Source organism: Simochromis diagramma, unplaced genomic scaffold, assembly GCF_900408965.1.
Source record: "Simochromis diagramma unplaced genomic scaffold, fSimDia1.1 OVJJ01000753.1, whole genome shotgun sequence".
Lineage (NCBI taxonomy): Eukaryota > Metazoa > Chordata > Actinopteri > Cichliformes > Cichlidae > Simochromis > Simochromis diagramma.
The window spans coordinates 2,895,920-2,921,000 of record NW_024387523.1 but is presented as its reverse complement, the minus strand read 5'-3'; the positions used below and the strand labels follow the sequence as shown (position 1 = coordinate 2,921,000).

Genomic DNA, 25,081 nt, shown 5'->3' with positions numbered 1-25,081 from the left:
AAGGCTAAAAAATGGTCATGGTCACTGCCCAATGTCAGGCAGCATATCATAGATAATTTAACAAGTGGGTATGAATAAGATGAATAATGTGAAATAAAAAAGTGATACAATAGTTTTTTATAAAGTGTTGTAGGTGGCTAAAGCCTAAAAACATTTATCCCATTGGTAGAGTGTTGCTAGGCAACATGGCAGCAACATAATATCTGATATTAGATAAGATGTACCTGTGTGCAAAGTATGATTGCTCAACTCCTGAAGGTTCAGGAGTACGCACACAGCAGCTACAAATGGCTCTTAAAAAAAAAAAAAAAAGTTGACGTTGACAGAAGGAAACGAGCACAACGTCCAGCTTTTGTAAGAAATTGTATTGATCAGCTTTGAAGAGGTATATACAGCTCATATATACTGTTCAGTATGTATGTAACATAAAAAAGGCAACAAAACAAGTGATGCATTGTGAACATGACATACAGTACAGTACACTCCTTCCTAACACCTGGTAAACTTGTCTGTAACCAACAACTGATACTTCTTTCACTCACTGCACACCAAGACAGACTTAATGGTAAAAAAAAAAATATTAATAAAAGAAGAGAAATTTTTAAATCAGGAGCAAAATAAAAACAAACATGACAGGCACTGAACTCAAACAAAGAGCTCTGTAAATCTGTCTTCTAATGTTACGTCCGCCTGCTGTCTATGTGTCTGTTTATGACGAGGGTCTGCTTGTTCCTGACAGGTAACATTATTCATCACACTACTGATCATCGAGGGGATTCGTCTTTAAGGATTAGAGTCGAATGTAGATTTATATTAACCGCTTATATTCACCACATGTGGTGAAAAATGATTTGAGGAAACCAGCACTATAATTATTGGTCAAATCTACCAAAGAGGTCACCGGCAGTTTCCGTGGTAAAGTCTCTAGGTCAGTGGTGCGTCTGCGCCGTTTGTGAGCCGGCACTACGTCGGCCTAACCGATGTTGACGCCAAAACCGCACTGGAACTTGTTTTTGCGGTGGTTGAGGAAGCCGGAGAGGGCCAGAGAGAGGGGCAGCGGGAGCAACTTCTTTTCCAACGTTGCCCCAACTATCCAGTTACTGTCAATTGAACCTGAAAGAGGCAGAACGGCAGATTTAAAGTAAGAAAAACTCTCAAATTGAGAAAGCCTTTGTGTACATGTACACAACCTGGTGCGTTTCACAGCTGGGTGTGATCGTGTCAGTTTTTACCTCCATTTGAGTGATTTTGGAACATTACACTGGGATGAGACTTTGTGGGGGGGAAAAATACACCCAGCAATGTCTTTGCTTCCAGTTCTGGCTTCTTCTCTTCCTACACCAGCATTATGTGGCAGTAATGTGGCAACATCTATCATTCAGCAGAATACTGTAGCGGCCTCCTCTGCCTTAATGGCGGGTTCTTGTCCAGAAAGTGAGTCGCTTTCTTGTTATTGGGCAGCAGTATGACCTTAAGCACAATTTAAGTGGACACACAACAAGGGATCGTTGTGTGTAAGCTCAATGGATCTCTTGGATGAGATAAAAACTAATGAGGACTTATTTTCTTACTGCAGCAGTTACATTTCTGTTTGGTAAACCTACCAGATCCCATTGACGAAAACACGAATGTTATCTCACAGAACATAAACCATGAGGGTTTGTCAGGCTGCTGTGATGCTAGTTTGACTCCAAATTCGTCTTCTTTCAGGAGGCAGATCACACTATCCCCAGCATCCTTGTGCCACACTACATCCGTGAATCTTCTCTTTCCCAGCAGCTCCATATTCAGCATCCTTTGTCCAATATATTCACTATCCCAAAACTCATCCACCTTCACTCAAACAAAACTAACCCAATGAAGCAGTGGTGCCCTAACCAGCTGCGTGTGGGGGTGTCAGCACAGTCTGGAGGCTGTGATGAGAGTTCCTCGTCAGTTCCTCATCACCAAGAGCAGTGAGACAGCAGCTCGAGAGCCAAAACTCATCAAATACATCCTATACTCACCCTGGAAGAAGTGAACAACCTAAGGATGGGACGACGAGGCAGATTTAAGCTCGACTGCTTTAAAATGACCCTTTTCTTTTTTTAATGTATAATCATTTGGAAATTCTGAGGGGCTTATAAAACTGGGACACAGTTTTGTTGCTAGGGGGGCAATTTCTGATGCAAGCAACTTCAGATCTTCACAGCTCATATTTGACACCACAAGGTTTATAAAAACTCTAAAAACGCTATAAATGACAAAGCACATTTATAACGTCGACTTTGTTCTATAATCTGTCACAAAAATTTGGCTGCAAATAAAATGCAGCGATGGATGAAGATGAAACTGCTCTCCTGAAATTATTTTACCAAACGTGCACATCTTTACCTTTAAATTGTAAATTTGCTTTAGGGACATCTAGCTGGTAGCCAAACGACATACTGGTGTCTTGCATGCGGGCACTCGCCTCAAACTCCACACCGACCTGTAACTGTAGAAGAGACCGATCATCATGAAGGCCGACTGTAAAAATACTGAGTCCTTTCTTACAAAAGGGATGCATGCGGATGCGGTTACCTGATCGTTGGCTTTATGGTAGTAAGATGCATGAGCTCCCGCTGAGCCGAGTGTTAAAGTGGCGATGTAGTTGTTGCCTACAGAGAAGTAAATCCATCAGTTAGGACATGTGTCTGACGTTATAGTTCAGGCTTTGTATTACTCTTTAAACTGTGTCTCACCTGTGTATCTGCCAACTAAAGACATTACTGAGCCCTCCTCTCCAGGCCTGCGGTGATAAACCAGCTCCCCTCCCAGAGCCAGAGCCGGCGTTATGGACTGGAGGTAGTGTGCGACGACGATACCTGACAGGTGCACGACAGCAAGATGACAACAGATGTTCAGGTGCAGATCACAGTTTTGGTTTTGTCTGACTACATAGCTGCTTTTCACCAATTTAAAAGAACAGACAACAGTAACAGTGACCTGCACAGCGTCTGTGACTGATGACCTACCAGAGCCAACAAGGACATCTGGGTTTCCGAGCGTGACAGTTGCAGTAAAATCTTCTCCCCTGAACTCAGCGTCGCCCTGCCAGTTCACAAATTTGTGTTGCTGTGTCTGAGGATACAACATATTTAACAGTTAGAATCGTGCAAGAACAATAACACACAAAATAGAAACATCTCAGAAGACATTTTTGAGCGTAGAAACTTCTCGCCACATGAAAAAAATAAAGATAAAAATAAGAATCTGACCATGAAAAAACCCAGCAACTTCTACTGTATAATGATGGAGCAGATATAGACACTCTGCACATCTGGTGCTTAATAACTGAAAATGTGGCTGCTAACAGGTGACGCATCCCTAGTTTTATCCCACAGGGTTGTGTCAGAGAGTCCGGTGGAAAAATCTGTCAAACATGCAGAGGTGCCTGCTGTGGTGACCCCCTGGTGAATAAGGGACCAGCTGAAAGCAGGTTTAACTGGAAATGTGACTGGCACAAAGTGCTCCGAGGGGATTTATGTCAAAATGGCACGTCTTATCACAACGGAAAATATATGAATAAACTGTAAATGTAAAAAGTAAAAAAATGCCAACATGACACATTCTTTTAGTCTTTACCCCTTGAAAGCCAACTAGGAGTAATCCATGAGGCTGTTTGTTGAACAGAGAGGTTTCTGTAATATTTCAGGCCTGCTTATGGAACAAATTAAATGGGTCTGCAACAGAGGCTGCATAGGCAGCTACACTCAGAAAAAGTCATCAAACACATCTTAATTAATATTATGTGTCAAAATTGGCCATTTAGGGTACTGGGGAGGTCTTCAAACGTTGCCTTTATATATAAAAGAAAAAATTTAAACGAGCATTTTACAGACATCAGCTGACTCTAGTCTGAAATTAGTGGGAAACCCCCCCAAAATCAATCATTCGTAAAGTGTAAACTGTGATTTTGTGAAGACTTCAAAATATATTAAAACACTGGCTCAGTCTGATAAAATCCAAAGCCTTTAACTTGTTTGAACTGTTGAATGATCTTTCTATTAAAAAGTATGGTGGCACACTAGACGGCCAAAGTTGGTTGGATTGTTTTTATTATTTTCTTTCTATGGAGTAAAACATTTTTATTTTTAAAGAAATTACTAAAAACTGCAGTGAATTGTTAACAAGAGTCACTGCAGAGCCCCACTCGACCCACACATTTTGATGGTTGTATTAAAGGGAAAAAGTCCAGACAGCAGTAAGAGGTTTCACCTGGAAGGCCACTTTGGATCGTATCCTGTTGGTGATCTGGTGGATGATCTGGGCGTTAAGGCTGCCGCTGTTGTCCATGTCTCCCACCATGACTGGAAAAGACTGAACAACAGGAGAGTGTTTGTATAACAGTTTAAACCACAGCGTAAAGATGAGATTCACATTGAATTTAAGGCTTCACACCTCTGCTGGACCCGTCTGCTTCGATCCAACATACGTAGCACCGAACCTGTAGAGGGAATCTCCAGTGGTGCTCAGCAGCACAGTGTGAATCACCTGCAAGCACGCAGATTAAAAATGCACTTTATTCACATTTATTACAGTTCGCTGAAAACAGTCCAGTGACGGCAAAACTTTAGACTAAAACGACACCGTAAAATCTGAGTTTGAAATATGTTGCTGGACTTCATGAATCGACATAAAGGAGAGTCGCTTCAGTCGTGCAATGACTGTAAAAACCTACGTCAATGCCAAAGTTTGACACAATCTTATTTTGCTTCCAGTATTTATTCCCCCTCTCATTCTACAGACAGAGGGAATCTTAAGTGTATATAATCTAACTATCTTCATCACACCATCCTTGAACATTTGGGTACACAGATATCAGTCGAGACAGCCAATTTTAGCCAAGCTAATAACAAGGTTAAATGAGCTTAACTGACCTGGAAGTGATTGCTAAGACCTTTATTAACAACTAGCTTCACGCCTTCCATCTGCAAAGGAAAAACCTCTGAGGAGAAAACACACACAGGTAAGACAAATCGAGAGCAAACAGACATTCCTCTCCAATAAGCATTTTTTTAAAATCTGCTCCTCTTACCTTTGCACTTCCGATGACACTCGTCAAACGCCCCTGGATTGGGCAAAGCATTTTCTGACTCCTGCTGCTGAGCAGAGGTTTCCCCAGTCTGGGGTATAACTGCGGAAACTGGAGGCATCCCAAAGCCCGGAGGCACCGTCAAGCCAGGGGCAGGAGTGCCGCCCGAGGCTGGTGGTGGTGGGTTGGGGGAGCTGGCAGCCAAAACACTGCCCATTCTGAATAGCCAGGACAGAAACACAGAGACAGAGAGGGAAGGACTGAGTGAGTAGCTGATTTATAACTCAATAACAGACTGCCAGTACAAGCTGAGGAAACGTTAAACGTTAAAGGAAACTTGTTATGGTTTTCTTCATTTTCTCTCATATCCTGTATATATACTGTTACAACACTCACTCAAGTCATGGTTCCAGCAGCTTTTCTACTCTTTGTGCTGTATGATGTCAATAATAGCTGATATCTCCAATATCTCCAAGCAAATAACTCTGTCTGTGACCCACTTACTGTTTTAACCTTCTGTTTGTGAGGGTCAGCCAATCAGAACAATGTTGGCTTACAGGAAAAGAAGCTTAAGCAGCTAGTTACAGATGGGGGAGGAACTGAGAGTATATCAAGGCCCTGAATTAAAGGCCTAGGTCATGGATTATTTTGGACTAGAACGCTGTAAAGCCTCTGTAGTAAACATGTGGAGCTCGATATGAGCAGAATAGGTTTCTTTTCAACAATCAGCACTGTTAGTATAAGTATAATACAAATATGTCAATAACACAGGCAAACCTAGAGACTACTCATATTTTATCCATATCAATTACAATATTATCAACTAACTTTGAGCATCAAAACTGAACCCAGCATAGTAACAGAGCCCCACCACAAAGAGTCCGATGCTATTGTTTAGCAACTGTCAGAAAAGCACTTCAGTATGGATACAAGGGATTCATAAGCTTGGAGTCTTATGATTTAGACCAACCAGTCAATCATCCTGAGCTGGTTCTAGTTCCCCAGGACGGCAAAAAGTTAATGAGCTGAGTTATCGGTCCACTCCACACTTAAAATAGTCCTGAGTGACTTGAGCAGGGTATGTTGTTGAACAAAACTGGAGTTTTAAAGTCAGAGTTTTCATGTCATGATGGTGACTCTCTTAACCTGGTAAGATCACTGTGGTGACTTCAGCTGAGGACATGAGCTGGTCCAGAGGAGATTATGTTCAGATTTGGGTTTAAAACTGAGAGGAACCATCACCGATTCTCCTCCCTCTAAATGTGATATAAATCAGATAATGTCTGATCAGACATTTCCACTCACCCTGAAACAAATCTGTGATACAAACCATTACAAAATAGGCCCCACAAGCACTGAAATTATGTAGAAAATAGCAGCTTTTGAATGAATTCAGAAAATGAATTATTTTCTGCAGCACCAGGAATGCCTTTAGGTTTATCTTATATGCATCCCCTATTCTCTGATAACATCATTGAAGCAGCTTGCATTCAAGGGATCCATTTGTGCAGACGCGTCAAATGACACAGCCTTTTATGTGAGTACACAGAGCTTGGAGCAGAAAGCATGGGCTGGGAAAGATGATAACCACTACTGTGACACTTGTTATCTTTGACAGGGGTTTCCGGTTTTGTTGAACCAGCAAACACAAAGTCAGTCTGACTATATCAGACCTGTGTTGTAGCCCACCCCTCTGTTTTCACACTAAAAACTCAAGTCAGCACAGTTTCCAAAATGACAGTAATAAATCGCATACACTTTAAAATATTAGTGTGAACATACAGAGCTGTGGATTTTTTTTCGCCCTTTCTTGTTTCTCTTTTTTTCTTAATTATGAAGGAATAACGTTATCCAAACATACCTGGCTCTAAAAAACTACCTGCCCTCTATACCTAATAACTAGCTGCGCCACCATTGGCAGCAAAAACTGCAATCAAGCAACAAATCAGCCCTGGACCATCACACTACCACTGCTGTGTTTGACTGTTGATATGTTGTTTGTTTAAATAAAAAGCTGTGTTAGTTTTACTTCAGATGTAAAGGAACTCAAACCTTTCTAAAAACGTTCATCAGTCCACAGAATATTTTCCCAGATATCTTGGGGATCATTAAGACGTTTTTGGTAAAAATCTTGGATGCCATTTTTGTCCAGTCTCTTTCTTATTGTGTTTTTTCATCATGAACTCTGACCCTGAGTGAGGGTTATAGTGAGAGCTGTTCTTTAGATGTTGTTTTTGGCTCTTTTGTAACTTCTTTTGGAGTAATTTTGGTAAACTGGCCACTCCAGTGAAGGTTCATCACTGTTTGAAGTTTTCTCCACTAGTGGATAATGAGCTTAGCTCTCACTGTGGTTCAATGAAGTCCCAAAGGCTTAGAAATTGCTTTGTAACCCTTTCCAGAGTGATAGATGTCACTAACTTGGTTTCTCATTTGTTCTTGGTTTTCTGTAGATCGTTGCATGATTGCAGATCTTTTAACCTACGGCACTTTGTCAGAGGTTCTATTTAAGTGATCTGATAATTCATCAGCTCTTGCATTAATCAGGCCTGGGTGTGGCTACTGAAAGTCAATTCAACTTTCCAAAAAAATGTGATTAATTACAGTTTGGCTTAACAATAAGGGGTAATTACTCTTTCACAGCACTGTACCTTTAGCAGCAGCACCCTGTACCACTCTATGTCCCACCACCTGCCAAGCGCCACTAGGAGGATCCCGTTTCTCTCTGATGTTTCCATTAAGTCATAAACTTATAATTATGTAAAAGCATATCACGGTGACAGATCAAACTGATCCTTTCGGAGTTTGGGAAGCGTTTGCTTGAACTAATTAAGCATTAAAACAGCAGTGCCTCAGGTTGCTCATGAATGAACATGTGCAGAATAGGTGTAGTGTCCCTTTAACCTTCCTTCCACACAGCTCACACTCATTCATTTGCAGTTAAGGTAAAAGAGGGTGGTTAAATTAAACTAACAATGATGCAATAAGAATGAAAATGTCCACAAACCAGCAATTATTATATACTCTCATAATTTTTTGTAGCTAACACCCTGAATGAGAACTGCCTCATGTATAAGAAAGCATGAATGCGTTAGCCGTGCTAGCACCTTTAGCACCTGATTAGCTTGCTGGCTAGCTTTACAAACAGCAACTGACAGCCTGGAGATAAAACGCTGCTGCTTATGGAGGAAAACTGCGGCCGATCTGTGAGACAAAAGTTGCTGAACAAAACCGCCAACACGCTTCCACTGAAGCGTCACGTTATATAAAATACAGAGCTTTCAAATGCTACTCACGTTGTGATTTCCAGAGGACGATACAGCCGGAAGTTGAAGCCAATGGCACCAACGAAGAAGACGCGGGAGACCCGCCTTTTTCGTCAATGCAAAATGATGATTGGATGAAGGAGCATGTATCCGCGGACATGATTGACGAAGTCATCTATCAGTCATATGAGGCGTCCTTGACGAATCGCAGGCCGGGATTCGAGTTGATGTAATGCTCATTCTCAAGCATTATTGGCTAAACAAGGAACGGTCAACCGTAAGGGGGCGGGGCGCTGACGCCGATTAAGAGAGACCAGGCGGGCGGTTGGTTGGAGTTTTAAGGGCGGTTGTAGTAAAAGGTGAAGAAGAAATACTTTCAAGGTCAAAAGGTAGCCTGAGGCTCTCCAAGCAAACAAAAAACATTGTTTTCAAACAACAGGCCTCTGTCCCATTATGGCTACACAACGTGCAGCACCTTTATATTTTTTAGCTGGAGGCCCAAAACAGTAGATGAACAGTTAGCAAGGTGGAGAAAGACGTACACATACAAACCCAAAGTACACAGAGAAAAATGTACTATCATCTTCCACTAGTGAAGTGCAATACCGCAAACTTTGGTATCCAGCCCACACCAAGTAAATACAGGGCTGATACCAAGAAGGACACTGATACAAGTTTAACCTATAAAGGTAGCTTGAGTGACCACTAAATCATGATTCATACCTTCTGTAATAATTACTTAAATAAATAAAAAATAGATGTTCAGATATTTTTCATAATGCATGTTTGAGGAGTGGCTTTTCCATTTCCCCAAAAATATTTTATTTACCACAATTCACATGCAGATAAAAATGGGTTATATACTGAACTTAGAGGATAGACACAAGGTCTTAATCCCATTGTGCTAATATCAATCAGATACGAGTACCAGCATTAGTGTCCACACTATCGATATTTGTATTGATCTGCCCACCTCTCTCCCCAAAATACAGCATATCACTAGGGTTTGGATAGCTCAGTAGTCATAAAATCTAAATGTTTAAATTCAGTGTCTGACTCATCAGATTGTTAGAGGCCCTAAAATTATCCTGGAAAAACATTTGTGGAATCAGAACTGCCAACAATCCAACAATCTGACATTTCAGATCTTTCTGCTTCTTTTGGCGTCTTCAGAGCACAACATGTTTAGCTTGGTCCCATCAGGTCGCTACAGATGTTCATCTAAAGTATGTGTGAAGTTGTATGGAATCAAAAAGGTGGAGAAATAAACAGCCAACAACAGCAGCCAGTAAAGTTCAGGTCAATTTATTGAGTTTCTTATCAGGCCCTGAATATGCGTTTCCATGTTACAACAATTGAGGACAGAGTTGCTGGAATATACCTTGTGCCTCTTTAATGCATTTTGTAGGCAAAGAAACCCAAAAGCATTTTTTAATAGTAACAATGGAAGAACGACATGTTTTTAAATGTCATCCAATCAAAACCATTTCAGTGAAAATAAAAATGGGTGAAATTAAGGGAAAGAGGGAGGAAACATGGAATCTTGTTTTATACCAATTCAAGTCCAATCTAGTCATGGTTTTAGGAAAACAGGGCCAAAAAAAAGTACCAGTAAGTACAAGGAAGGAGAACAATTCAACAAAAGGATAATTTAAACCAACATTTATCTGCCAATTTAGATCATAAGCACCCACTTCTACTCATGCGACTTTGTCTTCATCTACTTTTAATTTTACCGCCACTGTTCTGCATCGAAGCTGCAGGGGGACTGCTGCTCAGCTTACAGCAAATCTGCTGAGTGTGTCATTAAAATCTGGCAAAAAACCTCCAGCAGCAGTGGTCGAGTCTATTTTAGTGCAGCAAATCCACGGTAGAAATATTAGCGGCATTTAAGCCTTTAACACTAATAGTCCACATTAAGATGTTAACTTTTGTTTTACACCAGCAGGGGAAAAAAAGAAAATTCATTATAGTATCCAAGTCCTCACCCTTTCTCTGATTTTAACTTTGAATATGTTTCTGATAATATCCCTGCCTCCCGCCCCTGTCAGCACTCCATTTAAAGAGTGCCAACACTCACATACAAAGACTTTATGACGACAACAAAAACCAACATTCATGACCACATTCAGCATAACTTCCTCTGTGACAGGTTAAGCCCGACAAAACAACAACATCGACTTAATGCTGTAGTTTCTATCGGTTACGACGACTCTCCCCCTCCCAATTCAAAACATTCGACTGAGTCGAAATGAGGCTGCGCTCGTTACTTTAGAGTGTAAGAATGTTACAACTGACTGCGCAAACAGCAAATATATAGCTAAGAAACAGCTGGCAGATTCATTTCATCTCATCCCTAAAGTAAAAATCCAACCATTTCACAAAGATCTCGGGTGTTCAGCTAAATATCTAATTTTCTGTGTCACAGAGGAGTTTATGGACTGACTGTCAGGGAAGTGAGTAGGAACACAAACCACTGAAGGGAAAAAAAAAAAGAAAACAAAAAGAAAATCTCATTAGAAATTATTTTGTGTGTCCACAAACATCAACTTCTGGAGCAAGCGGGAGATGGAAAAAAACAAAAGGAGAAGGAAAAGGAGAAAAAAATAAAATAAAAAAAATAATCACATCCCTGACAACTGTAAACACCCACATCAATACTTAAGACATCGTACTTGACCAACAAAACAGTCTGCACGATAAGCTCGCGTACACGCAGCCTCGAGCTACAACAACAGGTCAGTTTGATTCTTTTAAAATCATGCATGAGTAACAAATTTGGCTCCAAATCAACTGAACCTGTTGGATTTATCCACAGAGATAAAGCTGTTTGGATGAGGCTGCATGTAAACACGATGACTCCTTATCAACTGCACACACACTCTTTAAAACACACATACCCACAAACACACACCCACCCCAGATCAATCAACTCACACGCACGCACACACACACAGATCCCACATCAATCAACTTACATGCACACACACACACACGCGCACACACAGATATCCCAGATCAGTCAACACACACACACACACACACACACACGACATTCAACTTTTTTGGTTTTGCTTCAATGTAAATCCTGAAAATCTATTTCAAGGAAAACAAAAGGAAACAATACAAGTCTACTTCCTCTTCCACCAATGAAGCAAAGCATTTTCATTTTTTCTTTTTCCTTTTATAACTGTAAACAACGAGTGTAAACAATGAATCATTTACCATTTTCTTTCCTCAAAATGATTCAGAATACCTCGTATAAAGATTGCCCTACTGGGGGAAAAAAATAAAATAAAATAAAAATCACGGCACTTTGATCTTCCATCACACAAACGTTGAACAGGTTCAAGGAGATCACAGTGCTTCATCACTTTCCACAAACTCTTGTTTGTTTGTTTGTTGTAACTCTCTGGCAGTCAAAACATAAACAAGTTTTGTTTTTTCCCCCCCCCAACTTCTGGGGGAGAAAAAAAAAAAATTACAAATAAAACAAAATCAATGCTTTTTGACTATGCTTTAAGTCCCAGAGAGATGATTCAAGATGCTCGGTGAGCATCTGATAAAACACTTGGCTTCTGCAAAACTCACCCCAAAAACGCCAAAGGTTACCCAGTGCTAAAGCCTCACCCTGTGCCCACCCCCCAAACTGCTTAGAGCAACAAAAATAAATCTTAAAAAGCAAAATTTCTTTTTAATAATTCGTGATGATCTGTGAGGGGGCAGGAAAAAAAAAAAAAAAAAAAAAAAAAAAAAAAAAAAAAAATCAGCTGCCTGTTCAAAGATGCTACAAGTTTGCTTAAAAGAAATCTACCCCTCACAAAAATTGTCACTTAAAAAAAATAAAAATAAAAATAAAAAATGTGTAGGCTGTGGAGAGGAAAAAAAAAAAAAAAAAAAAAAATTGTTGCTGCACGAGAGAAAAAAAAAAAAATTAGTTGTTTCCAATTGACTTTATATGTGGTCTTTTAAAGACTGAGCGGGTTTCATTCCTCTGTGGTTCATGAAACCAGCTCACATCCAGTTTGTATTTCATTAAAGCAAAGCCTGAAGCGGAGCCTCTACTGCAGCAGCAACGTGAAGAGCTTGGCATTAAACCACTGGGCTGCACAGCTATTATTGGCAACTAATACATTCACCGACGTTAATTTTGTCATGAGGGCTTAAAAACACATTTCCACCGTGCGTTTCCTCGATTTAAAAAAAACAAACAAAAAAAAAAAACAAACAAACAAAAAAAACCCCAAAAAAAACCAGAAGCTGTGTGGGGAAAGAAAAAGTTAAAAGTGTTGTTTTGCACCAATCGTGGACATGCTGAAGTTCATTTATCAGCTGTTTTGAATGAGTCTTGAATGCATCATCCTTTTCAGGAAAAGAGAACATATTTTCATCCAGCAGCTACAGCGACCAATAGATTTACACTATGTACCAGTCAATATAGATATATTTTTCTTAGCTGTAAAAGAACAACAGCTTTAATTTAATGAAGCTGCTACTCATCTCCCATGCTGCTTGTGTGTATCTGCAGGCCAACATACTCTACGAATCAGTACAGGGGCCGTCTTCTCACATTAGCTCTGCTCATGTTTTATTCATGGTGGAAGGGAAAAACAGTCACGTAGTATTTAAATAAAGCTGCCCTTTTTTTTTATTTTTTTATTGCAACGTTCACATTAAAAACAAACGTTCACATTCAGGATGGTTTTGAGCCATGTTTCTGCACACCTCTCAGCGGGAGAGCAGTGTGTGTGTGTTGTCCTTTTTTCCTTTGCATAATGACTAAAGTTTCAATAAACTCGGGTTACTATTGATTCGTCTTTGTGCTCGTACTCTGCTGCGTGACAGTCGGCAGCAGGCTATGAATGGATGAGTGCACACGGGAGTCAAGTAAGGCACTTAAGTGACCACAGCAGTGTGAGTGGACAGAGTGATGGCTGGTGTAAGTGCACCACTTTTAAAAAAAGAAAAAAAACAAAACAAAAGAAAAGAAAACAAAAAAAACCCCAAAATAGACCAACTTTGCTGCTGGAAGTGAAAACTGTCTCCAAAGGCGACGGGTTCAAAACAGCTCATTTCTCTAATTCTAGGAATTGTTAAGCTTTCTCACGGTCCCAGCTTGGTGCAAAGCACACTTTAAACTTCTAAATGTATAAAATAATGAGGCAGCTCTTGTTGAGGAAAAGCTAAAGAAATGCTCCAAAATAAAAACAGCCTTTGTTTCTTTTTTTGTTTGATTTTTTTTTTTTTTTTTAAAGACATCCATTCCACAGGCTCGGAAAACAAGTGACGAATGTAAAAATGAAGAGTTGCCTGAAGCCTGCGTGCAAGCGCTGATGTCTGTGCAAAAGCCCGGTGTGTCTCAGCGTCCTGAGGAAGAGGACAAAACATGGATTAGGAGCACATCGTCAGTCAAGTTACCAACACAAGGAGCCACACTGCATCTGAAATCATTCACTACTCACTTGAGTGGGCTGTATAGTGAGTCTTACTCTTTTAGACTGAGTAAGATTATACCCTACATGGCATTTTTCCCCTCATAGGGGTAAGAATGACTTTGATAAAGCAAGTGAAAGGCCACACATTGATAAAAACTCCCCCCAAAAAACCAAACAGAAACACAACACAGAGCTGGTAAGGCAAGTTGCTGCAAACTCTTCCATGGATCAGCTGATCCTCGCTCCATGATTTCAGTCATTAAGTGTTTATTTATTTATTTTTTTACACATGCTTTTGTGCAAACAGATTAGTCCATCCTGACAAAGCTACAGCTGTTATGATTTTTGGGACAGAGACAAAGGCGCGAGTAGTCTCTGACAGCATTTCATTTTACTGATCTAAATCTTTCACAAATCTAGCAATCTTTGGCAATTTTTTTTTAATATAAACCTCTGTTTTTTTTCTCCATGTTAGAAATCTAGTTCACCACTTACAGCAGTTTGCTTTGCCCACCTCTACATGCCCAAAGTTGCTTGCCATTTAATTTAGCTCATGCTAAACTATATATTTAAAAGGTAAGGAAAGCATTTTAAAATGAACTTGCTCACATTTAAAATCATGGTAAATATTGACCAACTATCACCCTGAATTTACTTTTAATCATAGCTGTGAAGCTCAATACATAGAACTCCCGGGATAGGCAGCAGTGAATGATTTCAGACAGACCTCGCTTTTTCTTGGCATCGCACCTGTTTTAGGTGCTGTCCTGTTGGCGCTTCTCCTCGACCTCCTCCACGTCACAATCCCCGCTAGTTGAGTGGTACTCGGCCACATAGAGGCTCTTGTCGATGCTGCTGGGAATGGGCTTAATGTCGGTCACCAGCTGGTCTTCAATGGCCTTCAGGTTGAAGCGATCCTCCGATGTGATCAGGTTGATGGCCAAGCCCAGGTGTCCAAAGCGCCCTGAGAAACATGAGAATGTGGTTAATATACAATGTCCAGTTTAAACTAAAAACAAAGTATGTCATTAATATTGTGGGGGGAAAATAATCAAATAAAATAGTACAGTAGAGAAACTGTTCCCAAGGGACATCAGAACATCAAAACCATGACATCAGTCACAGTCTGAAGCGCTGTGAGCGTGTCAAACATGAAAAAACAAAAAAACAACCCCATGAATTTGGCAACTTGTGCCACGTGGCGAGACGTCACAGATGCAGATTGCGAAGTCCAAGCCTGTAGTAAAGCTTTAGTTTTGTGCTTTCTAACTAGTTTGCTTTTTCCTGTTTCACTTCATGTGGAAATTTTGGTTTGTGTTTACTTTCATTTCAGTTACTTTGCAGATTGAATTCGCTCGTTTCAGTTTAGTTTTTAAAATAGTATCATAACACAGACCATATTTTTCAGAGGCGGCTTTCACAAGTTCAGAACGGACGTAAAATTACAAAAGTACTTTTTGAAGGCAGTTGAGTCACAGATTAAAGCGCTAAAGCCTGACATTTACTCTGTTAAAAACAGGGACAATTGTTAGAGCAAATAGCAGTTTATGCTCAGCACTGTCATCCTTACAGGCAGTAACACCAGTTTTTGTAAAGCTATGACACTCTTTTCAACTGTAACTGTGGCTTTAGGGTTAGCGACAGGATATTTAGACCTCTGATGGTTAAAATGAGAGTTTTAACTGTGACATAAGAAAAGAAACACTTTTCTCTCATTGTGCATCAGGGGTTGCTGTGCGCCATGGTTTCTAGCTAAATACAAGCCAGTTATAAACTTTCAAGCATCCTGGAAAACAATTTCATTTACAAAAAAAAAAAGCAGGTAAGCTTGAATGATTTACATTTACAAACAAAAACAAAACATACCTGATCTTCCAATACGATGCAGGTAAGTCTCTGCATTCTTCGGGAAGTCGAAGTTGATAACCACGTTTACCGCCTGGATGTCAATTCCTCTGGTGAACAGATCTATTGGAAGGCAACAGAAGATTACAGCAGTGCTACAACATATCCTGGATTAACTCTGAGGCTTTTGTGATGCACAAGTAGATATTCCAGTTAAAACTCACCAGTGCACACCAGATTTCTGCACAGTCCATTTCTGAAGTCGTGGAACACACGGTTTCTGTATTCCTGGAGAAAACAAATGATCGCAAATCATTACTTATCCAACATCGGGATTTGCTTTTCTTCAGCCTGAAGAAAATGTATTCCTCATTGAAATATTCAGGTATTTTAATACCGTGATCAAAGTAATTTTAAGGTTTTAAAAGAATCTAACATTAATATTTATATAGATGGAGGATTACGAGCAGGCGTATTCTTTTATTTTGCGCCCGTCATTCATTTGAGAGCCCACTAATGTTCTGTTAGCATAAAAACATTGTTCTCACCTGCATCATTTTAGCGTGGATGTAGAAGCAGGAGTAGCCCAGCTGAGTGATCTTCTTGGCCAAGAGCTCCACTCTCTGAGTGGAGTTACAGAAGATGATTGACTGGTTGATTTGAAGCTATGATGGAGAGGAGAAAAAAAATAAGTTATTCCTAGCTCAGAATGAGCCTTTGAGGGCATTTTCATCTGTGGAAAGTAAAAGCAATTAAGCCTGTGTTTCCTTATCTGATAAAACCTTTTAAAGAAAGGAATTAAAATAAAAAAAAATAAAGGTAAAGGGAGTAAAATTTAATCAGGAAACACTGGATTAACACGGGCTAACTTATCACTTTGAAAGAAGTGTACTTGTGGTCACAAAGTAACCGCAGTTAACAGAGAGTCGGTTACCCTGGAGAAGAGTGTGTTGAGGCAGTGAACTTTCTGCCTCTCTGTGACGTAGGCATAGTACTGAGTAATGCCCTTCAGAGTCAGCTCCTCCATCAGGTTTATCTCATAGGGCTTCTGAAGGTGCTTGGCCTACAGCAAAGACACAGAGAGATAACAGTTCACACAGTGCTTTTAAAAATGTGTTTTCAGAACTGTAAAAGCTTCTAGGACATTTCTGTCATGATCATTTTCTGCTCTTCTTTATGGAGAAATTTCTTTTTGGATGCACTGTCACTGAAACCACCACACAAGTAGTACCTGCTTAGATACTCAGAATTTCAAAAAAAGACTTGTACAAACAGTAAAAGCAATCGTATCCTGTGACTGTAAACTAAATTTGCTTTAGCTGAATCAACCCTGGAAATGTCCACAACAAAGAAAGAAACAGATTTGGGCGCGACAGGAGCGGAGCTCGGTCTGCAGTGTGAGCGAAGTGGAGCCAAGTGGCTCTGAGCCAGCAGGCTGGACAAGCAGCGCAGTAATTAGCCGTCTACTCACCATGAACTTCTGCACACTGATGGGGAAGGTTGCAGAGTAGAGCAGGATCTGTCTGTTCTTGGCCAGGAAACTAATAATATCTTCAATAAGCACCACAAAATCCTGAGACAGCAGCTTATCCGCCTGAAGAGAAACGGAATAATAATTACCACAAAGAAAGCCTCTTTTCTTACACGATACAACACAATACATAAAATAACAGCTAGTTTCTGAAATGACTTTACTCATATTTACCTCATCCATCACCATCATCTGGACTTTATCCACCTTTGCCACTCCCTTCTTTATCAAGTCCAGGATCCTGCCAGGCGTGGCAATGACCACATGCACTATTGTGAAAACAGAACTATGATTACCATCAAAACTTCCTTTCTACGGGGCATTTTGTGACAATATTTAACAACAGATAACACACTGAATTCAGAGTGACAGCCTGCATAACCTCTCATGGATAAAAGTACCACAAAGCTGGTTGATATGAATCTTTACCGGTCTCATCCAGACGCATGATGTCATCTCTCAGGTTGGTGCCCCCGGTGGTGGCCATTACTTTGACTCCTCCCAGGTGTTTGCTGAGCTGGATGCAGATCTGGCTCATCTGCAGTGCCAGCTCACGAGTGGGCACCATGACAATGGCTGGAAAATTTAAAAAAAAAAAAAAAAGTAGTAGAGATTACAAACATGATAGATGGTATGTGATTCCACAAGCTGTTTTCACGCATGAAATTAATCTGGCTTTTTAGTTTTACAGTTGTCCTTTCTGCTAGGCAGCACAAAGATGGCCACTTGCTATATTAGCTGTGCCTTCAAACATCACAGAGACTTTGCACTTGAGAACTTAAAGGTTAATGTCAGGCTGAGGTGCATCCCTGTTGGCTCAGTCCTAGAAAAGATCTGGGCTGCAGTGCATGTGTGAAATCTGCTTTGAAGGAAAAACATAGAACCAACAGAAAAAACAAGGCTGGTGAGACAATGACGATGCATTAGCTTCTCTTTCTATAGCACGTGCTTTGTTTCCTAGACAAACTGAAGGAAATGCCATGTCAGGTAAAATGGAAGCATAGCAAAACAACACAAGTTAAAAAACACCTTAAAGAAAAAAGTAGTTAGAACTGTAGTCAGTAAAACTTATATTTGGAGTCCAACTATAAAACCAAAGGCAGTGCCTCACCCTGTATGTGGTCCTTTTTCAGGTCTATCCTTTCCAGCAGTGGGATGAGATAGGCTCCACTTTTCCCTGTTCCATTCTTGGCTCGGGCCAGAATGTCCCGTCCAGACAGGGCGATGGGAATGCTCTCCTCCTGCAAGGAACCAACAGGCAAACCGTCTGTCTCATTACACAAACATACTTTCCTTTTTTATTTTATGGACACAACTGAAATGTGTGTCTTTGTCTTACATGTTTAAACCATGGCATTTGTGCTTTCAAGGTAGACCATAAAAACAACCCGAATTGTGTCAGCATGTGTAAGCATCTCTCAAATCAAACAAACAAAATAAAATGTATAAAACTGTATGACCGTACAAGTAACCCAGGTTTTTTTCCCCCATCATCCACAGTGATAGTTAAAATTAGGTAATGGAGATAAAGCCACTGTTGTGTTAGATTCTTGTAATAATTCACTTGTCTTGTCACCAGGCTGTTACATTTTTATGTCAGTTCACATTTATATTTTCTTTTCAGGTAAATTATATTTAAAAGTTTAAGGAAATTATTTGTTTAAAAAGACAAGATTTGTAAAGTTTAATAAATCTGATTTACTTTATAATGAGAAATAATCCTGATCTAAAAAGTGAACCACATCAACCGTGCTGCAGATGTTTACTTTTAATGTTAATTTTTGATGAGTTTTAAAGAGAGTACAAAAGAAACAGGATGAAAACACCTATTCTTTTTTTAAAAAGTCAAATGCTGACGCACAAATCAACTGATATTGGCGTATATACTGTCAAAAATGATTTTTTTCCCCCCAAAAAAAAAAAAAAAAAAAAAAAAAAAAAAAAAACAAACACAACAGGATACAGACAAATGTGTTTGTCTAATACAGAAATGCCCAGCAGAATGGTTACATGTGTTGGGTTTTCTGTCAACATAAAATTGTAAGTTAATCAATGGGGTCTATTTGGAAAGAAGATAAATGATAATAAATATTGAGCATACCTGAATAGGGGAAGGTTTCTCCCAACCCATCTCAAAGATGCCCATCAGGAGTTCTCTTTTGAGACAATAATCTTCAAACTCATTCCCCTTTGTGGACGTCACATCCTGCAGTGGTCACAGAAATGGTTAGGACATCAGGAGAAAACTAGTCTGAAGCGAAAGCATGACAAGAAACTGAAATCAAATTTTAACTCACTGAGGTTTTGACCCTGTTGTCTTTGGGAGGGAGCTGTAGGCTCTTTTTCCAGTCATCTCCAAACTTAATACCACCTCCGTCCTGAGAGGCTCCTCCTGCTTTCTGGGGAGCACCCAAAGTCTTTCCTTGAGTTGTTGGTGCTGGCTGGACTGCAGCTGGTTTGGTCTGCCCTCTGAGCTGCCCGTTCTGCTTATTCAGTCCCATGACGACCGGGCCCACACTTTCTGTTCTGGCGGTTGCCATTTTCCCTGTTTTTGTCTTCTTTTTTTCTGTCCTTTGAAGTATTAGATTTTTGCGTCTTAGGTTTAATTTTTAAAAATTCTCTTCAGATGTAAAAAAGTTTAATAAAGCATTAACAAACGATATTCTCTCTCTTTTTTTGTTTGAAGTCCAAAGCTGACGACAGAAGTGGATTCGTAGTATTTACATATACACACGTACGTGCAGTTCGGTCCCCTTCAACAACAGAGTGACTGACGTACACAAAACAACAACCAAAAAAAAAAAAAACTTTTTACAGAAGAGCTCTTCAAAATGAAGAGAAATTTGCATTCATATGCATGAATATACTTGTCCACAATATAGAAAAATTATATGTGAACAAGTATTGAAGCAGTTCAAGTCCTGAAACAGAACAACTAAGGCAATCTGAACTTGGGGATCTTCAATATAATCTTACTTCAATACTTAAACTTCTCTTTGTGAATGGAACAGTATTTCTTATTTCCACTTTTGAGTCCATTAGAGTTGCTCAATATCCCTGTTCTTGACAAAAAAAAAAAAAGAAAAAAGGAAAGAAAATGCCCAACTTTGTACAAGTATCTCCCCAAAATTATAGTCCGTAATGCTTTCTGTTTATTTCCACTGTGTGGGTATAAGTCACTCCAAAAAAATGGATCCTGAAATCAAAAATCACACAAGGGGTAACTGAGTCCAAAGCCCAAAAAGCTTTCCACCCTTGCTGAGTCTTCAGTGTGTGTGGGGGGTGTGAGTTTCCTTTCTCCTCCAGGTGTTTGACCCTCTCTCCTTCGACACTACAGGTCTTCAGCTCAGTCTGAAGTGTGAGAGTTGTGGCCTGATCGCCTGCTGCCTCCTCAGAGTCAAAGCCAACAACTCAGACTCCTCACCTAAAAGAAATAAAAGCACGAGATTTTACATTTTTAAATGACCATGAACAGCTGACTCTAAGTCCCAGTTATAATTAGTTTACCTATTTACTCTCTTGATCATCAGTTGCACTGAAGATGACATCATAACCCAAAATAGGTAAATAATGATTACAAAATGAGAAAAAGAAGCAAGATCTCATAAATAAACAATTTGGCATTTTTGGGATGTTTGCATTTAAAGCCATCAGGCTGCTATATTTAACATCTTATCAGATTACTTGTAATTTGATTTCTTTGCATAAAAACAGGTAGGACTCACAGTGGCCTCCATAGCTTTAAAGTTGCCCTGCTCCAAAGTAGACCCAAACACTAACAAATATTTTTTGTTCCGTTTTGTTGGTAAATAAATTTACTTTCAGCGCTCGTTATCTGTGACAGCAGAGATGACAGCGTAGGTGGGGATGTTCCAGATCCTGTTTTAACTTTTCATAATGCCACCAATAAACCACTACTGTTTCAACTGAAAACTACCTCTAACTAAACAAAAGGGAAATTAAAAGGATTCGCACCATCAAATTTTACAGGAGATTAAAACTCCTGAGTGTCAAAGACATGCCTGATCATCTATATCAGAATTCCCTACAAAATTTGAGATCTGCAGCTTCTCATTTCAACTTATTGAATACAGTTATCGCCAACATCCTGCAGTCAAAAACAATACACAAATCAATCACAAAATACACTAATGTGACATGTAGTCACGTAGCTGGGTTTCAGAGGGGTCTGTGGTTATGATGTACCTATGACATATATCTAATGCTTAAGTCTAATCTGTTCTGTTAAGGGTGTCTCTGAAGAAATGTTACACACACAGTCAGTTGGCTTTGAAGTAATGGAGCAGCAGCTACAACAGGCCACACAGAAACCTAGTCTGCCAGTCATTCTCACATATTTGCCAACGGTTAAACTCCAAAAGCCCACAGATGCAAAAATGCACAGGGAAAAAAAATCATCAAAGCCGACTTTTCTTTGGAATCTACTGTTACTAATATTTATTAATTCTTTATTTAAACTGGCAGCATTCTTACGTGATTTCATATTAAATATTGATGCTAAATGCAACATAGTGAAATAATAGTGCTATATTTTTAAGAAGTGAACAGTTAGTAGTAGTTCGTTTATAAGCATACAGATTAATTACAGAATACCTACAGAGTAACTAACTAATGAATATTCAGTATATAGAAACACTGAATATTTCCGTATTAAAACACCATACTCAACAGGCTGTGCCACTTTTATTAAAAAGCTCAAACTGCGTTTTCGGTTTCTTGCAGACCCTTCCCCCTTTAGTTAAAGTTGTTGAGAATCTGCTCTTTTGTTAGTAAAGTTGGCCGACTTTTGCCCCGAACAGTGATAAATAAAAGCGGCAGTTATTTGCAGAAAGCGACACGCTGCTTCAGCACTCCGAGGTTAGAGAGGTGAACCTGCCAGGTGGCAGCCCTCAGATTAACGAAGCCCAAACTGTCAGGATTTTTTTTTTTTTTAATTGAGTCTATCCTTTACTGAAGGCTCAAATCAGCTTGAAACAAATCAAACAATCACAGTTTGAGTCGACTGCCAAAAGCTGCTCACAGCGTCATAACTTTACCAAGTTTTTTTTCCTCCACCGTTCAGACTGCACATTAGCTTAAACTTAATTTTCACGCAGTTTTCCAAACGCACTCTGAAATTAATTAACTTTAACACACCAAAACAATTACTATGGATTTGATAAACTTTACATACCTTCATTTATTGATTAATATCTTACATTAACGCTGCCTCTAAGGAGAAACACTAAATACGTTATGCTAACGGAGCTAAAGTTAACAAGCGACTGAGCCGTTAAAACGTTCGTTCGTCTTCTACTTTTTATGATCTTTTAATTTATCATAACGATAACAATGCGATAAAAATGTACTTTGACTGGGTTAATTATTTTGCAATGTTTCCACTAAAGCTTCATGGAATACGGCTATCCTCCGGACTAATTTAGCACAAATAACTCCACTCGCTAACGTTAGCTACATGCTAATCTGCTCATAGCAACTCAGATGTTTTTTTACAGAAAGTAAACGCCTCAAAGCTCCGCAAACCTACCTTTATTGTTTTATTTTTCTGCAAGGAACACTCACTGCGCGGTCGATCAACTATTTCCTTTACAATAAGCTTCAATCACTGATTTTTTTTCTGGATATAAATCTCCTCTATTGTGTTTCTTCTTCCTTTAAATCAACATGGTCGCCTCTTCTTCGTCTCCTCTTCCTCGTCGTCTCCCTGCTGTTTATCACACGTGAGACTCCAAGACGTTGCTGCCACCTGCTGGTGCACCTAGTTACTGCTACATAGGATTTATATTTTTAACTATAATTATATTATTCATATGTTTATTTTTATATTTTATGGAATTATTAAATAAAAGTTGAATATAAAAAAAGCTCTGTAAAGCGATCAATATAGCATTCTCATTGTGTACTTTATCTAATCAGCCAGAGTTTTCTTCTCAGTCATAAACGCACCTTTTTGTGACTTTTATACAAAGTCACAAAAAGTGCCTAATTACCTGAAACACAGCTCACAGTTGTTTTAGATCTTTGCCCACACATTCTTTGCTCAAGGTTACAATCACCTACCGATCGTAATGGGTTCAAATGAGTTCAAATATGCACTTCTTACTGCTCTGACTCCTTAACATTGTAAACCTGTTTCCCATAATGTTTGGTACAGAGATGAATGGTAAATAAAAGCTTCCTAGCTCAGGCAACATTGCTGGCAGCTAACACTGAGGGAGCAACAGCTACATTCTTGCTAAAAAAAATCTAACCTACATCCCAGAGAGTGTCTATAATAGAGGGTTAATTTGAGGATGGGTACCTAGAGGGATGAAGTATCTCGGGATTAGGCTAAGCCAAGATATGGAGGACCTACCCCAACTCAATTTTGACCCAGTCCTACTAAAAATAAAAACGTCTAAGGAGCTTGGAAAGAAAAGCGTCTGGACTTCTTCGAGTTGTTTGAAGATGTTTCACCTCTCATCCGAGAAGCTTCTTCAGTTCTAAGGGTCAATGGTGGGGAGTCCCAGATTTAAACCCAATGGGAGTTTCCCCCCAAAGAGGAACAAGGGACCCCCTGATGATCCTCTACCTAATCACATGAGCCAAGGTGTGAAAGAGGGTGTGGTTCCCAATCAGCCAGGGTTTCGGGTGAGCTCATTGTGAAACCTGGCCCCACCCTATCATGTGATTTCCCGAGGTCAGATGGCCCAGGATGTGAGTGGGCGTTAAGGCGTCTGGGAGCAAAAAAATGGAGCAAATTAAAAATCTCATTGTGGGGCAAAATAAATATTGTAAAAATGATTATAGCTCCCCAATTCAACTACGTAGTAATCATGTTACCAAATGTGATACTGCCTGTTTTCTTCAAACAGAATGAAAACTTAATTAAGCAGTTTCTGTGGGATGGGAAAAGGGCAAGAATCAAGCTAAGTAAATTATATGGCCCTAGAGAGAAGGGCGGCTTAAGTTTACCCGATCCAAGACTATATTCAATCTCGTTCGAGGTGGCAAAATTGGTTAATTACTGGGGAAAAAAATCAAGCTGGACAGGAATGGCTGAGTATAGAGTCTGAGATTTATACCCATCATGACCCAAAATGTATGCTGTCATGGAAATCTTGTTCTAAATTTTATGAATATTCCTCGGGAGCACCACACAGCATAATGCTTTTATAAGTTGGTAAATGATAATAGAAGTGGGTGTTTGAATATTAAAACTTTGTTGCAGAAAGATTTAAATGCACCAATTCCAAACAAAAAATGGATGGGAATTTTGGTAGAAAATGGGATTTATGTTAAGGAGGCGACGAGCAAATGCATACAATATAAAATTGTGCATAGATATTATCATACTCCAACAAGGTTACACAGCATGAAGCTTATGCCTGACTATCTCTGTTGGAAATGTAAAAGTGAGGTGTGGACTTTCCTACATTGTTTTTGGAAATGTTCCCTTAAAGCTCCTTTTTGGAAGGAAGTCGTCACACTTTTAAAAGGTTGTTCAGGATCAGAAGTGCCCTTAACTCCTGAATTGTGTTTGTTAGGAGACCTGTTCTCATATTCCAAGAATTCATAATAATATTTTTACGGTTGTTATGGTTGGACTGGTAACTGCATCGAGGGTTATCCTCAGGCACTGGAAGACTACAGGACTTCCTGAGCTGAAAGACTCAGAGCAATGGCAGAGACTGCTTCCTATGAGTCCATGCTGAATAAACTTAAAAATGATACAAAAGACAAAGATAAAATTTGGGACTACTTTTGGAGCTATCTGAAGCACACAGGACATCACGACCATACTACCATAATCTGAAGGATTATTAACTGTGACTACCAGCCAATATGTTACTTTACTGTCATTTTTAGTTGCCTGTTTCTGTGTTTCTTCTTTCAGAACCTACTGTAAGTTAGCTTCTCTTTCCTCTCTTAGACTTTTAAGGAGAGGGAT

The 25,081-nt window shown here is 39.6% G+C and overlaps 2 protein-coding genes across 2 annotated transcripts; both read right to left on the bottom strand.

Annotated features, from left to right (window-relative positions):
- Positions 1 to 344: 344 nt before the first annotated feature.
- Positions 345 to 8,477, bottom strand: LOC120726719 (mitochondrial import receptor subunit TOM40 homolog). Its single transcript, XM_040020545.1, has 10 exons — positions 8,350 to 8,477; positions 5,060 to 5,274; positions 4,902 to 4,969; positions 4,423 to 4,515; positions 4,240 to 4,341; positions 2,997 to 3,102; positions 2,724 to 2,846; positions 2,563 to 2,639; positions 2,374 to 2,476; positions 345 to 1,113 (listed from the first exon to the last, which is right to left on the bottom strand). The coding sequence occupies exons 2-10, from the start codon at positions 5,271 to 5,273 to the stop codon at positions 974 to 976; spliced, it is 1,026 nt and encodes a 341-aa protein (XP_039876479.1). The 5' UTR covers position 5,274; positions 8,350 to 8,477; the 3' UTR covers positions 345 to 973.
- Positions 8,478 to 9,608: 1,131 nt separating this feature from the next.
- Positions 9,609 to 22,841, bottom strand: LOC120726718 (probable ATP-dependent RNA helicase ddx6). The gene is made up of 13 exons (XM_040020544.1): positions 22,679 to 22,841; positions 19,428 to 20,554; positions 19,232 to 19,336; positions 18,242 to 18,371; positions 17,560 to 17,706; positions 17,305 to 17,399; positions 17,071 to 17,193; positions 16,534 to 16,662; positions 16,148 to 16,264; positions 15,824 to 15,887; positions 15,621 to 15,722; positions 14,505 to 14,718; positions 9,609 to 13,686 (listed from the first exon to the last, which is right to left on the bottom strand). Exons 2-12 carry the CDS (start codon positions 19,668 to 19,670, stop codon positions 14,510 to 14,512), a joined length of 1,464 nt encoding a protein of 487 aa, XP_039876478.1. The 5' UTR covers positions 19,671 to 20,554; positions 22,679 to 22,841; the 3' UTR covers positions 9,609 to 13,686; positions 14,505 to 14,509.
- Positions 22,842 to 25,081: the final 2,240 nt, after the last annotated feature.